Source organism: Pipistrellus kuhlii, unplaced genomic scaffold, assembly GCF_014108245.1.
Source record: "Pipistrellus kuhlii isolate mPipKuh1 unplaced genomic scaffold, mPipKuh1.p scaffold_m20_p_9, whole genome shotgun sequence".
Classification (NCBI taxonomy): Eukaryota; Metazoa; Chordata; class Mammalia; order Chiroptera; family Vespertilionidae; genus Pipistrellus; species Pipistrellus kuhlii.
Genome location: NW_023425595.1, coordinates 64,256,839 through 64,273,031, shown reverse-complemented (window position 1 = coordinate 64,273,031; position 16,193 = coordinate 64,256,839). Strand labels below are relative to the sequence as shown.

Here is a 16,193-nt window from a genome sequence, read left to right as displayed (position 1 = left end):
AAACATGTTAACAAGTTTATTGATATATCTTTGACATACAGAAATATGTTTAAGGTATACAACGTAATGATTTTATGTAAATGTATACACTGTGGGGGAAAAATCACCATCAAGCTAAATAACCTATCCAAGTTACCCTAGTATGGGGAGTGTGTGTGTGTGTGTGTGTGTGTGTGTGTGTGTGTTGAGAAGATTTAAGATCCACTCTCATAGAAAACTGCTCTATTCAATAGAAAATACTCAACAAGGGAGGAACTCTTTACCAGCATGGCAATGGTTTTATCAGGAGCCACATAAAGAGGAGTCAAAAGGTAAAAAACAAAACAAAGACCCACATAAAATTAAAAGCTTTGCTCAAATAACTAAAATCAATTCATTTTAACAACAGAAACACATTATTAAGAGGTAGCATAATAGCTTTTGCCTCATCAATAGACATAAAGTAATATAATAGCTTTTATTCTCATTTATCTGCTTCTGTCCATTTGCTACTGTCTTTGCTGGAGTGTACCTAGGACTCTCGTGGATTGTCTGTCACAAGGCAACCGATGTGTCAAATTTTATTTAATGACAAAACTGAATTTAAACACTATGACAAGCTATTCTTTCTTTTTTTTTTTTTTTTAAGACTTATACATATAAGAACACTAGTTCTGCCAAAGAAAACTATAAATTCCCCCATGAATTTGTCAGCTAGTTTATTAATAAAGGAATATATTATTTGGTAAACAAAAAAAATCACAGGTGTCTCATGTTCCGTTCCTATCTCCTATGGCTAAGCTACTGAAGGAAGAGGTCCTTCCTGGCCAGGCACTCGGTATAGTGGCTAGGCAGTCATGAACACTGGAGGAACCCAGCAGACTTAGCATCTAAGGGCAGTCATGAACACTGGAGGAACCCAGCAGACTTAGCATCTAAGGGGGAACATCCTGGTGACCCTAAGGACAGAGCTTGCAGGATAATTACAGCACAGACAGAAGGAACCACTGACTGAAAAGCCCCCCGGGGGCACTGCATCGGCAAACTCTGCTAAACAAACACTGAACATTTTTAAGGCTGCAGATACATTTAAACTAATTTGCATGCAGTTCATTTCATGGAAATTACTTCGTAGCTTCAGGAATCCCTGAGAAATCATAGTTACCTGCACTACAAATGGATATTTGTAAGCAAACTAATAAATAATGAGCTAATCACTGAACCATCTTGTCTTCACACAGACTTGCATCAGACCAGACTTCCTTCTATCACAGGCCATCAATTATTTCACTAAAAATTAACATGCTCCATAGGGTTAACGGAGAATTCTGCCATGGTAATGAAGATACCAAACAGGAACTTAAAAGTCAGCTGGCCATTCACGTGACACAAGATTTAAAAGGAACACCGGGAATTAAAACTCGTAAGAAAACTAAATGTGCCCTGGCCAGCGTTGCTCAGTGGTTAGAGTATCGCTCACACACCAAAAGGTCGCAGGCTTGATTCCCAATCAAGAGCACGTGCCTGGGTTGCAGTTTCAATCCCTGGCCTCGGCTGGCCAGTCGGGGCCCAATGCAGGAGGCAACCAATCGATCACATCAATGTTTCTCTCTCCCTCCTTCTTCCACTCTAAGAAATCAATGGGAAAAGTATCCTCAGGTGAGGATTAAAAAAAGAAAGAAAGAAAGAAAACTAAATGGTAGGGCTCAGTTAACATGACAGACAGGCCAGCTACGTGGGAGGAATCCTACAGCATGAACAGCAGGTATCTGCTTCCTGTGACCCTCTTTTGCAAGCCCGGTGTTTTCATCTTTTCTTACGTTATAGCATTCCTGGGAGTCAACCTAGGACAAATTTTAATGAGAGGCACTAAACCAATCAGACACAGTTAGTGAAGTTCATAACAGTTCCCAGCATCATAGTCACAGGCATCGAGGGAACCCTGACGGAGGTGACGCCCCAGCCAGGACAGCCCTTTCCCCAGAGATCCTAGACCGAGACCTCCCGTTATCATGATGCATGAGCTAGCTCCCGGGGGTGCTCGCTGCACCAGGCTCAGCACTACCCTACTGTGAGCAGTATTTCATTTACCTCTAACAATTCCTTCTCATTGTACAGACAAGAAAACTGAGGCTCAGAAAAGTGAACTTGCCCAAGTGACTCTGCATATCACAGAGCTCGGTATGAGCCCAGAGTCTGACTCAGAGCTGGGTTCTTAACGATTACACAGTCCTACCTTCCAGAACACTGAAGTCCGTACAGGGGCTGAAGCCCAGGCCACTGCAAGTGGTCAGAGAAGTCCGCAGACATGTTTTCATAAATTCACACACATACACTTGTGAACTGAGCCTTGAATTACACTTGGGAAAAGCTACACTAAGATCTCTCTCCACTCCTTAGGCTGCTCTGTAAGTAAAACAGCTTAGCAAATGAAACTGGGGGAGAATTCCTGTCTGCCATCTAGCGATTTCCGTGTCTGTCACTCTCCCACAGTAGGTCCCACTGCTATGTTTGCCCACACATTGGCCAACATCAGGTTGGAATGTAACGGGAGATCTCTAATGAAGTCTCCCAGGCCAATGGTCCTCTAGGAAAGACAGGTCACCCGTGGGCCTTTCCCAAATCCCATTTCTTAAGAAGTGAGATGTGTTCTACAAGATTCTAATGGACACTGGCTGAGGAGTCACTTTAGTTCCATGCTCTTAGGAGTTAAGATATTCAAACGGAAATCCCTTCTCAAGTACTTACTGACCATCAGACCCAAGGCAGCCACCTAATTATGTTCTATAAATATGGCAGAATGATAGCCATGAACATAGTATCTACTCCATAAACCTGAGTTATTACCTAGAGTAGGGGTGTCGAACTCAATCAGAGAAGGGGCCAAAATCTAAAATCCAGCCTAAATCGAGGGCCGAATGGTTTACTGAACAGTCATAAACTGTCATTGTGATGGAAACGCAGCGGAGTGCAGTGATGACAGCGCGGTGCGGGCCACATTGCAAGGCCTGGCGGGACGGATTTGGCCCTCGGGCCTTGTGTTTGACACATGTGATCTAGAGAATCCCTGTCAGATTACTTACTGGAATTTCTTGAATACAGTGAAGAGTAGCTATTCCAAGCCTCTGTTAATTCGATAACTGTAACCTAAATCCGCTTCTCTGAATCTATCTCAAGGTGCTTCTCTGAATTTATCTCAAGTTTTCTTTTCTAGACTTGTAAAGCAAAACAGAACAAGTTCCCTTCTTGTTTCACATAAGAAACTTAATCTGTCCCTAATGGCATTATGAGGACTTAAAACATTAGCCATACCAGTTAAAAAGAAAGAAAGGGTCATCATTTTTCAATGATTAAACTACTAAAAAAATAGATGGTACACAAAAGTTTGCATTTCAATAGAACTAGGTTTATTCTTAAAAAAAAAAAAAAAAAAGAAAGAAAAGAAAGAAAGAAATGACCTAAAAGCAAATGCAGATTTGTACCAAGGGGTGGACAAGACCTGGTACTTACAAAGGCGCGGCTGTGCCATAAAGGAAAACGGCATGTTAGGAGAAAAGTAGTATTCCGGGTGCTGTCTGCTTGCACCGCTGGAGCTGCGGGTTAACTGAGAGAAGGTGCTCTGCAAGCCTCCGTGTGAGCGAAACCACCAGCAGCCGCTCCAGAGAACCGTGGTGGCAGCACGAACACTGGCATCAACTCACAGTCTTCTCGTTCTCCCCATTTTCCATAATTTTCCTCTTCTTTTCATCTGTTTTTTTCTTGAAGATGTTATTTCGGTAAAACTGAAGTTCTCTGATGCTTTCGCTAATGTCATCAAGTGCCCTACGAGCAAACATACTATACTGAATTGAAATGTCCCAGATCAGAGACAATGATCACTTTACAAAGCACAACCTTGTATTAACTTAAGAACAGGCCACTATCTGATATCAAAAACTGGAACATTTTGCCCTGGCAGGTGTGGCTCAGTTGGTTGGGTGGGCGTTGTCCCGGGCATGGAAAGGTTGCCGGTTCAATTCCTGGTCAAGGGCACATGTCCAGGTTATAGGCTCGATCCCCAATAGGGGACGTGCAGGAGGCAGCCGATAGATGTGTCTCTCTCACAGCCCATGGATGTATCTCTCTCACTGATGTTTCTAGCTCTCTCTCCATTCTTCCTAAAAATCAAGAAAAAAGCAAAAACAAAAACTGGAACATTTCAGTAAAGCATGTATAAGCACTTTTTAAAAAATGTTTGATTAAAAAAAAATTCTAATATATGACATTAGTTTCCCAAAAACAGTTCCATAAAATGGTGATGTATTCCACAGAAAAAAGAATTCCAGGGTCAAATAAGCTTAAGAAAAACTACATTAAAAATTTCCTTTTGCAAGTCCTTTGCAAAGCATTTAAAGCACTAACGTGTACTTAGAACTGCCAAGAGAAGGTTGTATATACACAGTATTTCTAAAACTTAATCGACCACATCTGTGGAAAAATTAACAGCTCAGCTGGCTGGAGTGACTCAGCGGTTGAGCGTCATCATATGAACTAGGAGGTCAGAGTTTGATTCCAGGTCAGAGCACATGCCACGGCTGCTGGCACAGCCAAGTACAGGAGGCAGCCAGTCAATGATTCTCTCCCATCACTGATATTTCTCTCTCTCCCCCCCTATCCCTTCCTCTCTGAAATCAATAACAAAATATAATTTAAAAGGAGAAGATAAATTAACAACTCATGAAGCACAGCCTGGAAAACAATGAGCAATACTCTGCAGAAAACACACTAACATCCTGGAACATAACTGATGACTCATCATCACAACAAACATCAATTATCAGAAACCACCTATCCGTGAAAGAGGACCTACTCCTCTCTGTGATGGTTTGTGCTACATTCAGGGCAGCCTGCCTCCATCTGCCTGCCTTTGTGCTCCTCCAACAGCTGTTTCTCATCTGTTTTAGTCTGAGAAATCAGGTACCAACATTATTAAAACAGTGTGCAGATAAACCAGTAAGCTCAGCATGACGGGCCAAGGGTCTCTTCTAGAGAATAAACTGCACCAACTTCAGTTATTCCTGTGGTATGGCAACAATTTTGCTTTCTTCCCAGGTCCTAGATATATGGTAGAGAGCTAAATCTAAAAAAAAAAACACCTCTGGCCTGGCTGGCATGATTCAATGGTTTAGCATCAAACCTATTAATGAGGAGTCATGGTTTGATTCCCAATCAGGGCACATGCCTGGGTTGTGGGCTCAATCCCCAGTACATGGGACTTGCAGGAGACATCTAATCAATAATTCTCTCATCCTTTATGCTTCTATCTCTTTCCCTCTTTTTTTCTCTCTAGGATCATTTTTAAAATACATATTTTTAAAAATACAGCCTCTGTCTAAATCAAGGTATACAACATCCTATCCACTGAAACTCAAGAGATCTGAAAACCCAGAGCATTTAATAACCCAGGATGTGGCAAAACCTGACCAATCTTGATGTGAGGCTTCTCATAGTCAGCAGTAATGCCCTTCAGTGTGAATGCCCACATTTCCCTGCAGAAGTATCAATGTATGTGATTACGCGGTGCTTCCCCAGACCTTCTTAGGAGTGTTACATAATAATCACTACAGATAGACTATCACCTCTCTAAAACGTGAAAAATTCTGAAACCCAAAACACGCCAAGTCCCAATTATTTCAGATAAGATATTCTCCCATCTACTATTGTGCTGTAGTCCATGCAAGTCCAATTAAAGAAAACGAAAACAAAAAACTAGGAATGCCAGAACTCCTTAGAGCAGGGACTTTGTCTTTCTGTTTGCCTGACTGTTCCTGGCACAGAGTAGGAGCACAGTAGATGGATGAAATGCTGCCCTTAGAAGCCAGCTGCTAAATCCCCCACCAAGTTGTATGTTTCTCCTGAAATATTACAGAAATCAAAAAGTAAGAGGACACTAAATACATAAGATCTTTAAATTCCTTATGTACTTGTTCCTAAAGCTGCAAACATAAAAGAAACAATCTGAAAAACTAAAGTGTCAAAGGTAGGTATACAAAGTGTTCTAACTTTAAATGGCTACAAGCTTACAGTCCTGCTGGGAAGGAATTTAATACTGCTTATTACTGGAAAAGTTAGACAATTTCACATACCTACATGCTAAGTTATCTAAAGTTTGAAAATTGCAATAAAGCCATAAGACCCACCCAGCCAGTGTGGCACAATGGTTGAGCATCGACCTATGAACCAGGAGGTCACAGTTCAATTCCCAGTCAGGGCACATGCCCGGTTTGCAGACTCAATCCTCAGTTTGGGGCGGGCATGCAGGATACAGTCGATTAATGATTCTCTCTCAGCATTAATGTTTCTATCTCTTTCCCTCTGAATTCTATCTCTTTCCCACTGAAATCAATAAAAACGTGTGTGTGTGTGTGTGTGTGTGTGTGTGTGTATATATATATATATATATATATATATATATATATATATATATATATATGACATAAGACCCTATATATCTCAGAACTAGTGGCCCGGTGCACAGATTCATGCACATTGAAAGGAAACTAACTAGAAGAAATATTTTAATATCACTATTCACCCTTTCTCAACATAACCCATGGCCAAAGGTGGAATCGCATGGCCCCGTGAGGAATAGAGCTCCCTCCTCTCTGGCTCTGGGGTGCTACCGCCAAGTCTCCTGTGTTGAGCATCTGTCCCCCGGTGGTCAGTGTGCATCATATGTTCTGGCCGGTCAGACGGTCACTTAGCCATATATATATGGAATGCTAGAATCCTGACCAGAATTTTTGCTAGTCTTAGCAAAAGGAAGTTATTCCTATGTGAGTTGTCCTTTCTTTTCCCCCAAGGAAAAGGAGTGGAGAAGAGACATTATGTCATGCAGCCAGGCATCTGGCATGTCAGACTGTCAAGCAGTGAAGGCAAAACTTACCTGTGAGAAGCAGCTTTCTTTGGTGCGAATTCATATTCTTCTGGATACCAGCGTCTACACAGCAAAAATGGAACTCTCAAAGGCGTCTCCAATATACTGAATAACTTAAGCTTCTTATTAACTGAAAAAGGCATCTGGGTTGTGACTATCAAGTTGCCTCCTTGCCTGAGCCTATCTCCCACCCTCTCCTCTCTTCAGACTTTGTACTCTTTGGACAAGCCCATCAATGCCCGAGATTCCTACATCTGCTAACACCAGCCCAGCGCTCTCCTGATATTGTCTTGGATATTCAATTGACCGCTGGAGACATCTAAAACTCCACCAGACACTAACAATTCAACTATGTATAACCACACGCAGTCTCCTCAAGATCTCCCCTCCCCCATCTACCAAACCTACTCTTTCTCTTCCTTTCTTTTATTCTGAACATCTGCCTACCAAACTATAATAGAAACACTAAAATCTCTTTCTCTCTTCCTTTTCTTCACTCCCCAACTCAAACATTCAATGCCAGCCAAATGAGTTTCTCAAATATTTATTCCATATCCTCTCTACCACCCAAGTGTCATTTCTCTAGCTCATTCTTCTCTCCAAGATAATACAACTGCCTCCCTTTTCTTGATCAGTATGATCTAATCACATCACACACTCCTCTAAACTTTTCAAAGGAACCCCATCTCTCACGAGAGAACTTCAGCCTCCTCAGCATGATATACAAGCCCTTCCTAATTGGACCTCATCTCTTTTCCTAAACTCATGCTTTGCACTCCAGCATTCATGAACTATTTGCAATTCTTTGATTTGTCCTCATCTTCCTGCTTCCTCATATCTTTATACCGGTACCTCTTCCCATTCTCTAGAATGTCCCCTTCCTTGATACCTGGAAAATGTATACTCTTCTTTAAATCTCAACTTGAAAGCCATTTCCTCTCCTTTTCCCAGTCCCCTCACTCCAGCACTTAGATGCTCCTTCCCTGGGGCCTTCAATGTTCTGTATGCACATTTCCATTAGAGAAGTCACCAACGATATATTTTTAGGATGTGTTTTTTACACATCTGTCAACTCATTAAATACTAAGCTACTTAAGGGATTTTCATCTCTCTATATATATATTCCCAGCACATAAGCCAACACGTGGCACAGAATGGATAGTCAATTTTCTGAATTAATGAAATTTACATGGAAGATTTTTTACATTGTTTCCCCAATTCTCATCAGCATTGAATAAATTAAGGTCCTGATCCAAGTGACTATGGGTTGAGGAAGTTAAATGTCCACTTTGCATCCCAAGTTCTACAGCTCTATTCTATTACTTTCCACAAGTTCTCAATTAAACATGCTAAATGAGGCCAGAGAGAGTAGCTCAGTGGTTGAGCACTGACCCATGAACCTGGAGGTCATGGTTCAATTCCCAGTCAGAGAACGTGTCCAGGTTTCAGGTTCGATCCCCAGTAGGGAGCGTGCAGGAGGCAGCCAATCAATGATTCTCTCTCATCATTGATGTTTTTATCTCCCCCTTCCTCTCAAAATCAATAAAAACATTTTTTTAAAAGATAAACCCTTAGGGGGGAAAAAAAAAACACATGCTAAGTAAGGCAATTTAATAGTTCCTCAATAGCCCTTACCTGCACAGTTCCTTAACAGTGCTCACATCAATTATTCTATAATGAAGATGTTTCATGAACTGGGGCATGTATTTGTCAAGAAACTTCTTATCTGCATGAACTGAATTTCCTAGAAAGACACGAAGTATACCGCATCTATGTTTTTCTAGTAGCATACAACAGGATATAAAAATTCATAAACTATATTTGAAATGAAGATAATTTTTTTAAATTCATATACATCCTAAAAGCAACTCATATTTGATGTGTCTGATTAGGTTATAAGTGCAGATTCTTAGCATTTAGATTGTCTAACTACAAATAAATTTGTAGACAAAAGGATAAATCTATCATTCCACATACTTAAAACAATGCGTAAGTCTGTTACTTTTTTATATCAACCAGATGTGCAAATTTTCTCCCAATGTCACAAAATCCACACCACTAACACTAAAAATTTAATTTTTAATGAATCACAGAAGTTGAAACATTTATTTACATTCCAATTTTAACAAACCATATCATTTATGTTTCCATACAGTAATTTATATTAAAAACACTAAATTTTAAATGAGAACTGTAAAACAGACATCAGTTCCATTGGCAAGAGGAAAAATTTATATAATATATGCTCTAGTACTTAATATCAAAACTTTATAAATGTTTAAGAAAAATGTTAGTTACTGTATCACTTTACATATACAAATTGAAATACATCTCCATAAAACATTAACTTCCCTGACAAGGCATTGCTTTCAAAAACCTAGAATTAGCTGTTTCTTTAAAAAGTCAGTGTCACAAGGAAAAAAAACAAAGGTGGACATTTTAGATTAAGAGAAGAGACATAATAACTAAATGAAATGCATGAGCCTTAATTAAATCCTGGTTCAAAAACAATTAGACATTTTGGATATGGACTAGATAGCAACTGTTACTGAATAATTTTAAGTATCTTAATGTGATAATGCTATTGTGGTTACAAAAGAAAATGTCCTTACTAACAGGAAATGTTTGAAGTATTTACTAGGAGAAATAGAGTATCATGGTGCCTGCAATTTACTTTTAAATGTCCAAAAAAAAATAGACAAGTAGCCCTAGCTGGTTTGGTTCAGTGAACAGAGCGTCAGCCTACGAACTTAAGGGTCCGGGTTCAATTCCGGTCAAGCAGTCAGGGACCCATGCCCAGGTTGCCAGCTCAATCCCTAGCGTGGGGTGTGCAGGAGAAGGCACATCAAGATTCTCTCTCACCATTGATGTTTCTGTCTGTCCCTCCCTCTCCCTTCCTCTCAAATCAACACCAGTAAATATATTTTAAAATGTATTTTGAAAAATATATTTTAAAATATATATAGGTAAAGCAAACATGGCATAAGGTTAACAATTACTAAATCCAACTTTTTTGTACATTTGAAAATTCTCCATAATAAAAATATGGGGGAAATGTTTATTTAGTTTGAACACCTCAGATCTCTTATCAGGCTTCAGGGCATGTTCCCGGTATTCATGTATAAATTACACCAGGACACTTAAACACAAAAGTAAGATGTATAATTCAAATCAGGTTAAGCAGATCTTTCTGGAACTGCAGTCTCTTGAACCCTAGAATGGAAGACTCCCTACAAGACACACATAGGATTGAACTTTACCTGCAAGTGGACAGAGCCCCGGAGGAGTCTGCTGTCGCACAAAGGACAGAAACTCATACTCTGCCTGCTGCAATGTCACTGTACTCTCCTTCACTGCCTTGGTTAGACCAGACTGCAAGAGAGAATCCCCGCCCCACCAGAAACAATCAAGACGTTTTCAAAGGCATCCAAATGAAACTTCACTTCTAAAAGGAGCAAATATTTAGACCATTTATAGAGCCCAAGTTTAAACTGAAACTGTTATCTCTGCACAGTTTTTTTTCTTAAGAATCCAAGTCAAGCTATGTTCCCGATAGTTAATAGCATTTCCACAGAGTCAAAAAAGGTGCTACTTGAAGTCCAAGGATATAATCTCTGGGAAGAACAACTATTAACAGGAGAGCAGCATTCCCCCTTGTCTGAAAGTTGACGTCTAACCTTATCCAAAGACTGATCTGAGCAATACTTGGCAATCCACAATGTGGTGGCAACAGACTGAATGCAGGAGAGGAAAAGAGGACCCGAGGAGAGATGATCCCGAGGTCCCAGAGGTGCAAAGTAAACAAAAAAGCAGCTTCCCAGGCTCGCCAAGCAATCTTCCGCTAACCCGCTTTAAAATACCATCCAACAATGGTATCGGATTCAGATGCCGTCACTGATCCCCAGGGCAGGAATCCTGTTATTTGATAGTGTTACCTTCCCGTGATGCTCCTTGCACCAATCTGACATGCTGTCCAGTAACTCATCTGGCTGCTTTATAATCAGGTTAGGACCCTGTGGATGGAAAAGCCATTATCATCCAGAATCAACAGGGATAACCTTGGTTTCTGAGGTAAAGTTTAAACTATTTTAAGGATTGAATACATATTAGCAGAGAATGTAAGAGATGAGGGTATTCGGTTAAATCTAAAGTGGCCCTCATTCATTCTAGCACTGTTTATAATGGCAAAATAGAATCAATGAACGAACACATACACACACACCTGAAATAACTGCTTATTGAGAAGAACTAGCTACCTATCAAGGGTTAACAAACTATAGCCCAGCCTGTGACATTTTTGCTTTATTGCCAGAAAGCTAAGAATGCTTTTTACATTGGTAAATAGTTATTAAACAAACAACCAAACAGGTAATAGTGAGGTATATGGCACTGTAAGCCTAAAACACTTAATATTTGGTCTTTTTTAAAAAGCTTGCCGACCCGATTATGAGTTCATTTTGAAGTATCTATATTGCTAGCTAAAAAAAGAAAATTCCACAACAGTATATACATGCATATGATTCACTTGCTGTTATTTAAAAAAAAACATACGTATGTGTATATATGTGGTTGTTTAAAAATACATTATATATATGTGTGTGTATGTATATATACACATATATATGTTCATGTATGTATAAATACTATATATATGCATACAAAATACCAAGAAAGTACATAACCTTTGGGGAATATTATAGACCAGAAGAACAATACCTTCCTATGTAATACTTTCAACAATAAAGATTTTAAAAGAAATAAAAAGAAAAACCAGTATCACATATATGATAAAGTTATAGTTTAATTTTAACTATATTTTCATTTTAAATAGGTAATTGTTGACAACTGAAAAATGAAAGTGCCTTGGAGTTCTCAGTCCATGTAAGAGAGCAGCAACTGTCAAGTGTCTTGGATGAGGCCCAGCAGAACAGCCCACTTAAGTCATCACAGCAAGTCACGTAAGCTGGGTTTCTCCTTCTGGACAATGGAGACATAAACTGGCCCCCTTTCTCAAAGGGATGTTAATAAGATAAAAGAACTTACAGGTCTGAGAGTTCTTTGAACTCTCCAAAAGAAAAGTACTATAAATCCAAGGTATTATTACTACTAAGGTGGTAAAATAGTTTGCAGTCGCTGAAAGGAATGGCTAAAATTTGACTAAAATATGCCTAACATCCTACAACTAACAAGGAGTTTTAACCAAATAAGAAAACTGGTAATGGCAAACTCTATGAAGAAGCAAAAAATGTGCTCTGATATCATATTAAAAAAAAACACCTCATATTCTAAAAAAGCTCTAATCAACTTGATGGAAAAAACTACTATCAATCTAAGGCTAACTTAGTCTAGATCCCAGTAAGTCACCCACAGAAAAATTTCCCAAGTAGGATATTTGTTCTTCTACCAGCATAAGACATTTTCTCTCAAACTCATATACAAAAGTAAGATTTATTTTCCACAGAACTGACCCTCTACTGCCAACAGCCCCTAAGCATTTTCTTTTTTTAACATCCTTATCCTCATCTGACTGAGTCTATTTACAAACGTCGCACTCATCTGCAGCTGGGGAATAGACCCAAATTTCCTCCGGGGTACACGTCCACTAGCTGGTCCATTAAACTGTCAGGATTTCACATTATATCAACAGTCCCCGGGAAAATCTCTTCTTCAGCCAAGGGTAAGCAGGGCTGGTAAGTACAGGCACTTCTCTTCACTATTCATCTCTAGTAAAGGCCAAGTGGCAGGGTAAACAACCAAACCTAAAACTCAGGGCTTTGTTTATTTATTGACATTACGCTACTTATTTATTTAAAGTTTTTTTAAGCTAGTTGTTACAAGAAGGTCAGTCTAATGACTGTCCCGCAGCTCATCTCTCAGGAGATTCTCCAGGATGAATGCCTGTTGCTCCAGAAAAGTAGCAATTCCTCTACAGATGCCTTCTCCCCTCTTACCACCCAGGAAAATAAGTGGTAACGACAGATTTATTAAACTTATCCAGTGCCAGTAACACATCAATCCTACCCTCTGGGAACTTATTTTAGCAAGACTCTCCTTCCCACAAACAGACCTACTGTGTTTCTATTCTAGCCTCTCAGTGCCTCTGATTATTGCTGACAACTTGAAACAGAGTTATTCAACGCCAGGGATTTCACCCTCTCCCAATCAGGTGCTGCCACACACTTAATTAAATGTTTCATGAGTGCCCAAAAGGCAGCAAGTGTGTTTTATTTGTTTTGTTTAATGTTTCGGTTAAAGGCATCATGTTAAAACTTTAATCACTTCCAATGTTAACGAGGATGTTTTATGATTCTGCACCAACAGATTTTCTCTAAAATCTCAATACAGATCTAGAAAAATCACGTCCTAGTTGAAAAGGCAAAACCTGGATATATAGAGTCAAGTTAAATTTAAAGTTATGATAGAAAGATCATCAGATTTGACGTGAGTAACTACTCCCGGTGGCACTGTATAGCTGGTGGTCTTACTGGTTAGGGGCATGTTATTCATACTGCCTGGGTTAAACCCTCTGGCTCCTACAATAACTAGCCTGGTGGCCTTGGGCAAAGTACCCAACATCTCTGTGCCAACCTGTCCTCCTCTATAAAATGAGTATAACAGTACCTACCTTACAATCATTCTTTCGATTACGAGTGAATCCATGTAAAGCACTTAGAGTTGTGCTTGGCACACAGTAAGTGCTCAGAAAATGACAACATTTATATTTCTGTAGTTTGAGGCATGGCTTATTGAAAAATAATAGGCTGTGAGATGAATTACTCTGGTTCTAGTACCAACCTTATTATGCGTGACCTAGCACATTACTCTGTACCTTAACCTTAGTTTTTAAATAAAGAGACAGGGAGAAACAATCTTTGGGTCTCCAATATACTCTAAACAGTATGCAGGAATAAGAGGGCATTGCGTACTTCAGCCAAAATGTTGAGATCAGAGTCGGTTATCAGACAGGCCATCTCAATAATCTGGTCCTTCTCAATGTCCAATCCTGTCATCTGTAATAAAAAAAACATATATATATTATAAATCACACACACAAAACCATCTTTTGGGACTAGTTTACCCAAGTTTATTTAACAGGAATTCCCTCAAGCAAATTCAATTCCTATCCCACAGCCAATACGGAAGAGAGAATAACGCTCCCTGGGCAAGCCCTCAAAGCATTAAACATCAGTCGTCTATTCAACCACATTTATCAAAAACCTGCTACACGTCAGGCAACCTGGTTCTCCTCTAGGACAGATGCAAAATAAGCAAAGCTGGGTGCTGACAGCGTTCCATTTTGGCACAGTTAGTGAACTAACATCGCTACAGTCTCTGCGGAGTTTACAAAGTTTTCACCCTGATTACACCACCTGATCTTCGCCGCAATCAAATGTAGAAAAAGTACTGTTATTATCCTCATCTGAGAAAACTCTGGCTTCAAGGAAGGGGATGTTCTTGGCAGGAGGGTGGAAAGCCTCAGGGGAACACAAGCAGGACCTACTCCCAGCCCAGATCCGCACACAGCCCGGTGGGGTGAGCGGACTCCTCCCGCTGGGCCTCAGTTTCCTGGTTTGTGGAAGGAAGGCTAAGGCTGAGTCATCTCCGGAGTCCCGTCCGGCTCCAACCACCTCCAACCACCGGGGTCCCGGCTCCAACCAACAGGGTCCCGCAAGGCTGGGGAGGTGGGGCGAGCGGAGCCGCTGCCCCCACCCCACCCCGACCCCCACCCAAAGCTCCAAGCGACCAGAGTTGGCGAGTTGGGGGTGAGGGGGGTCCAGGGGGCAGCTATATGGAGGACTCCTCCCTTCTGAAAAGAAACTCCAGAGTCCAGCAGAGTTCCCAACACCCCAACACCCACAGAACTCCTGCCCCCCGACTTGCCCCGCGCCGCCTACTCCCGGAGGCACTCACCTGCCACGTCCGAGCCCCAGACCCCGCCGCTGTCCCCGGACAGGCTCCCCCGAAACCTGCCCTCACCCCCCACCCACCTCACTCACCTCCAGGTCCACCCAGACCATCCGCTGGGCCATGCTCTCCCCCGCCGCCATGGCTGCGCCACCTTCGCGGACACCCCGCGCCCCGAACGGCCCGCGGCTCCCGCCCACACCTCGCAACAGCCGGGCGCGCAGGGAGCCGCCTAGCATCCCCCGGCTCGCGCAGCCGCTGCCCCGGCCCCAGCTGGCGCCGGCGCAGGCGCGGTAGTCGCCAAACGTCGCAAACCCCGCGGGGAGGCGCAGGAGCAAAGACCACAAGTCCCAGCGTGCAGTGCGCCGGCTCTCCCTGGACCAGCCCGGCTCAACTGCCGAACGGGGTGATGGGACTTAGAGTCTCGCCGGTTATTGCGGACCGGTTTCTCCACCCCCGCCACGTGTTTTCAGATGTTATTGGACACGCGCTTGTTTTCCAGAACTAAGTTTACTCGTTTCAGAGAGTCATTTCCTGAGTTTGGGTTAGTTGTCAGCTGCCTAGTTGTCCAAGAACCTCCTTAGGTTGTTTGGTCAAAAGTGACCTGGTTATCTATTTTCAGGTTAAGAGGGTCAAATATATCTTTGATTTTATGCTCGCTCCCCCTCCCCCGCCCCTCTTTTTACTTACCTGCCCCTCCACTACACACACTGGGTATTTTTCTCATTTGATACATATTAGTTGTGGAAGTCCCTTGCTTTTATTGGCAAAAAGTTATTCTATATTTCTTCCAGAGGGATGTTGGTTTCGTTCAGCTGTTAGGTATCTCTGGTAATGATTACTCCTCCACCCTTACAAGTTCTCAAAGTTAAATCTAGACCCTGTATGACGAATCCAGGGGGCAAATTAAGTGAAAATGAACTAAAAACTGCTAAATTCGCTCTGTAATCTGCTTTGCTTTTTTTTTTTTTTTTTTTTTTTGGGGGGGGGGTGTGGGGGGAGAAAGAGAGAGATAGATGCCAGGCTCCAGGCTCATTGTGGAACCAGTAGCATTGGTTTATTGGGAGGATGCTAAAACCAGCTGAGCTACCAGGCCAGAGTTGCTTTGGTTTAAATGAAACTATATTTACTCCATCATTTCCGCAGATAAAGATGGCTACCAACAGGACCTTTCAAGACTCTTAAGTGTTGGCTATTTAGTAGCAAATTTCTGTGCGGAGTGCAACTTTGTCACAAGCATTGGATTCAGCCTGGAATTATATCCTCTCTATATTTTCCTGAAAGTCATTTTGCCACTAATTACAGAGCTTGTGACCCTTCCTTCTCATAGTGGTCCCTACATGATGAGCTGGCATTGTGAGAGAGAAATTTTATTGCCTTATGAGACTGTAAC

At 41.4% G+C, this 16,193-nt stretch overlaps 1 protein-coding gene across 1 annotated transcript; it reads right to left on the bottom strand.

Annotated features, from left to right (window-relative positions):
• Positions 1-3,363: 3,363 nt before the first annotated feature.
• On the bottom strand, positions 3,364-15,131 carry REXO2 (RNA exonuclease 2). The gene is made up of 7 exons (XM_036427177.2): positions 14,893-15,131; positions 13,822-13,905; positions 10,831-10,908; positions 10,156-10,267; positions 8,531-8,639; positions 6,905-6,958; positions 3,364-3,801 (listed from the first exon to the last, which is right to left on the bottom strand). Exons 1-7 carry the CDS (start codon positions 15,037-15,039, stop codon positions 3,672-3,674), a joined length of 714 nt encoding a protein of 237 aa, XP_036283070.1. The 5' UTR covers positions 15,040-15,131; the 3' UTR covers positions 3,364-3,671.
• Positions 15,132-16,193: the final 1,062 nt, after the last annotated feature.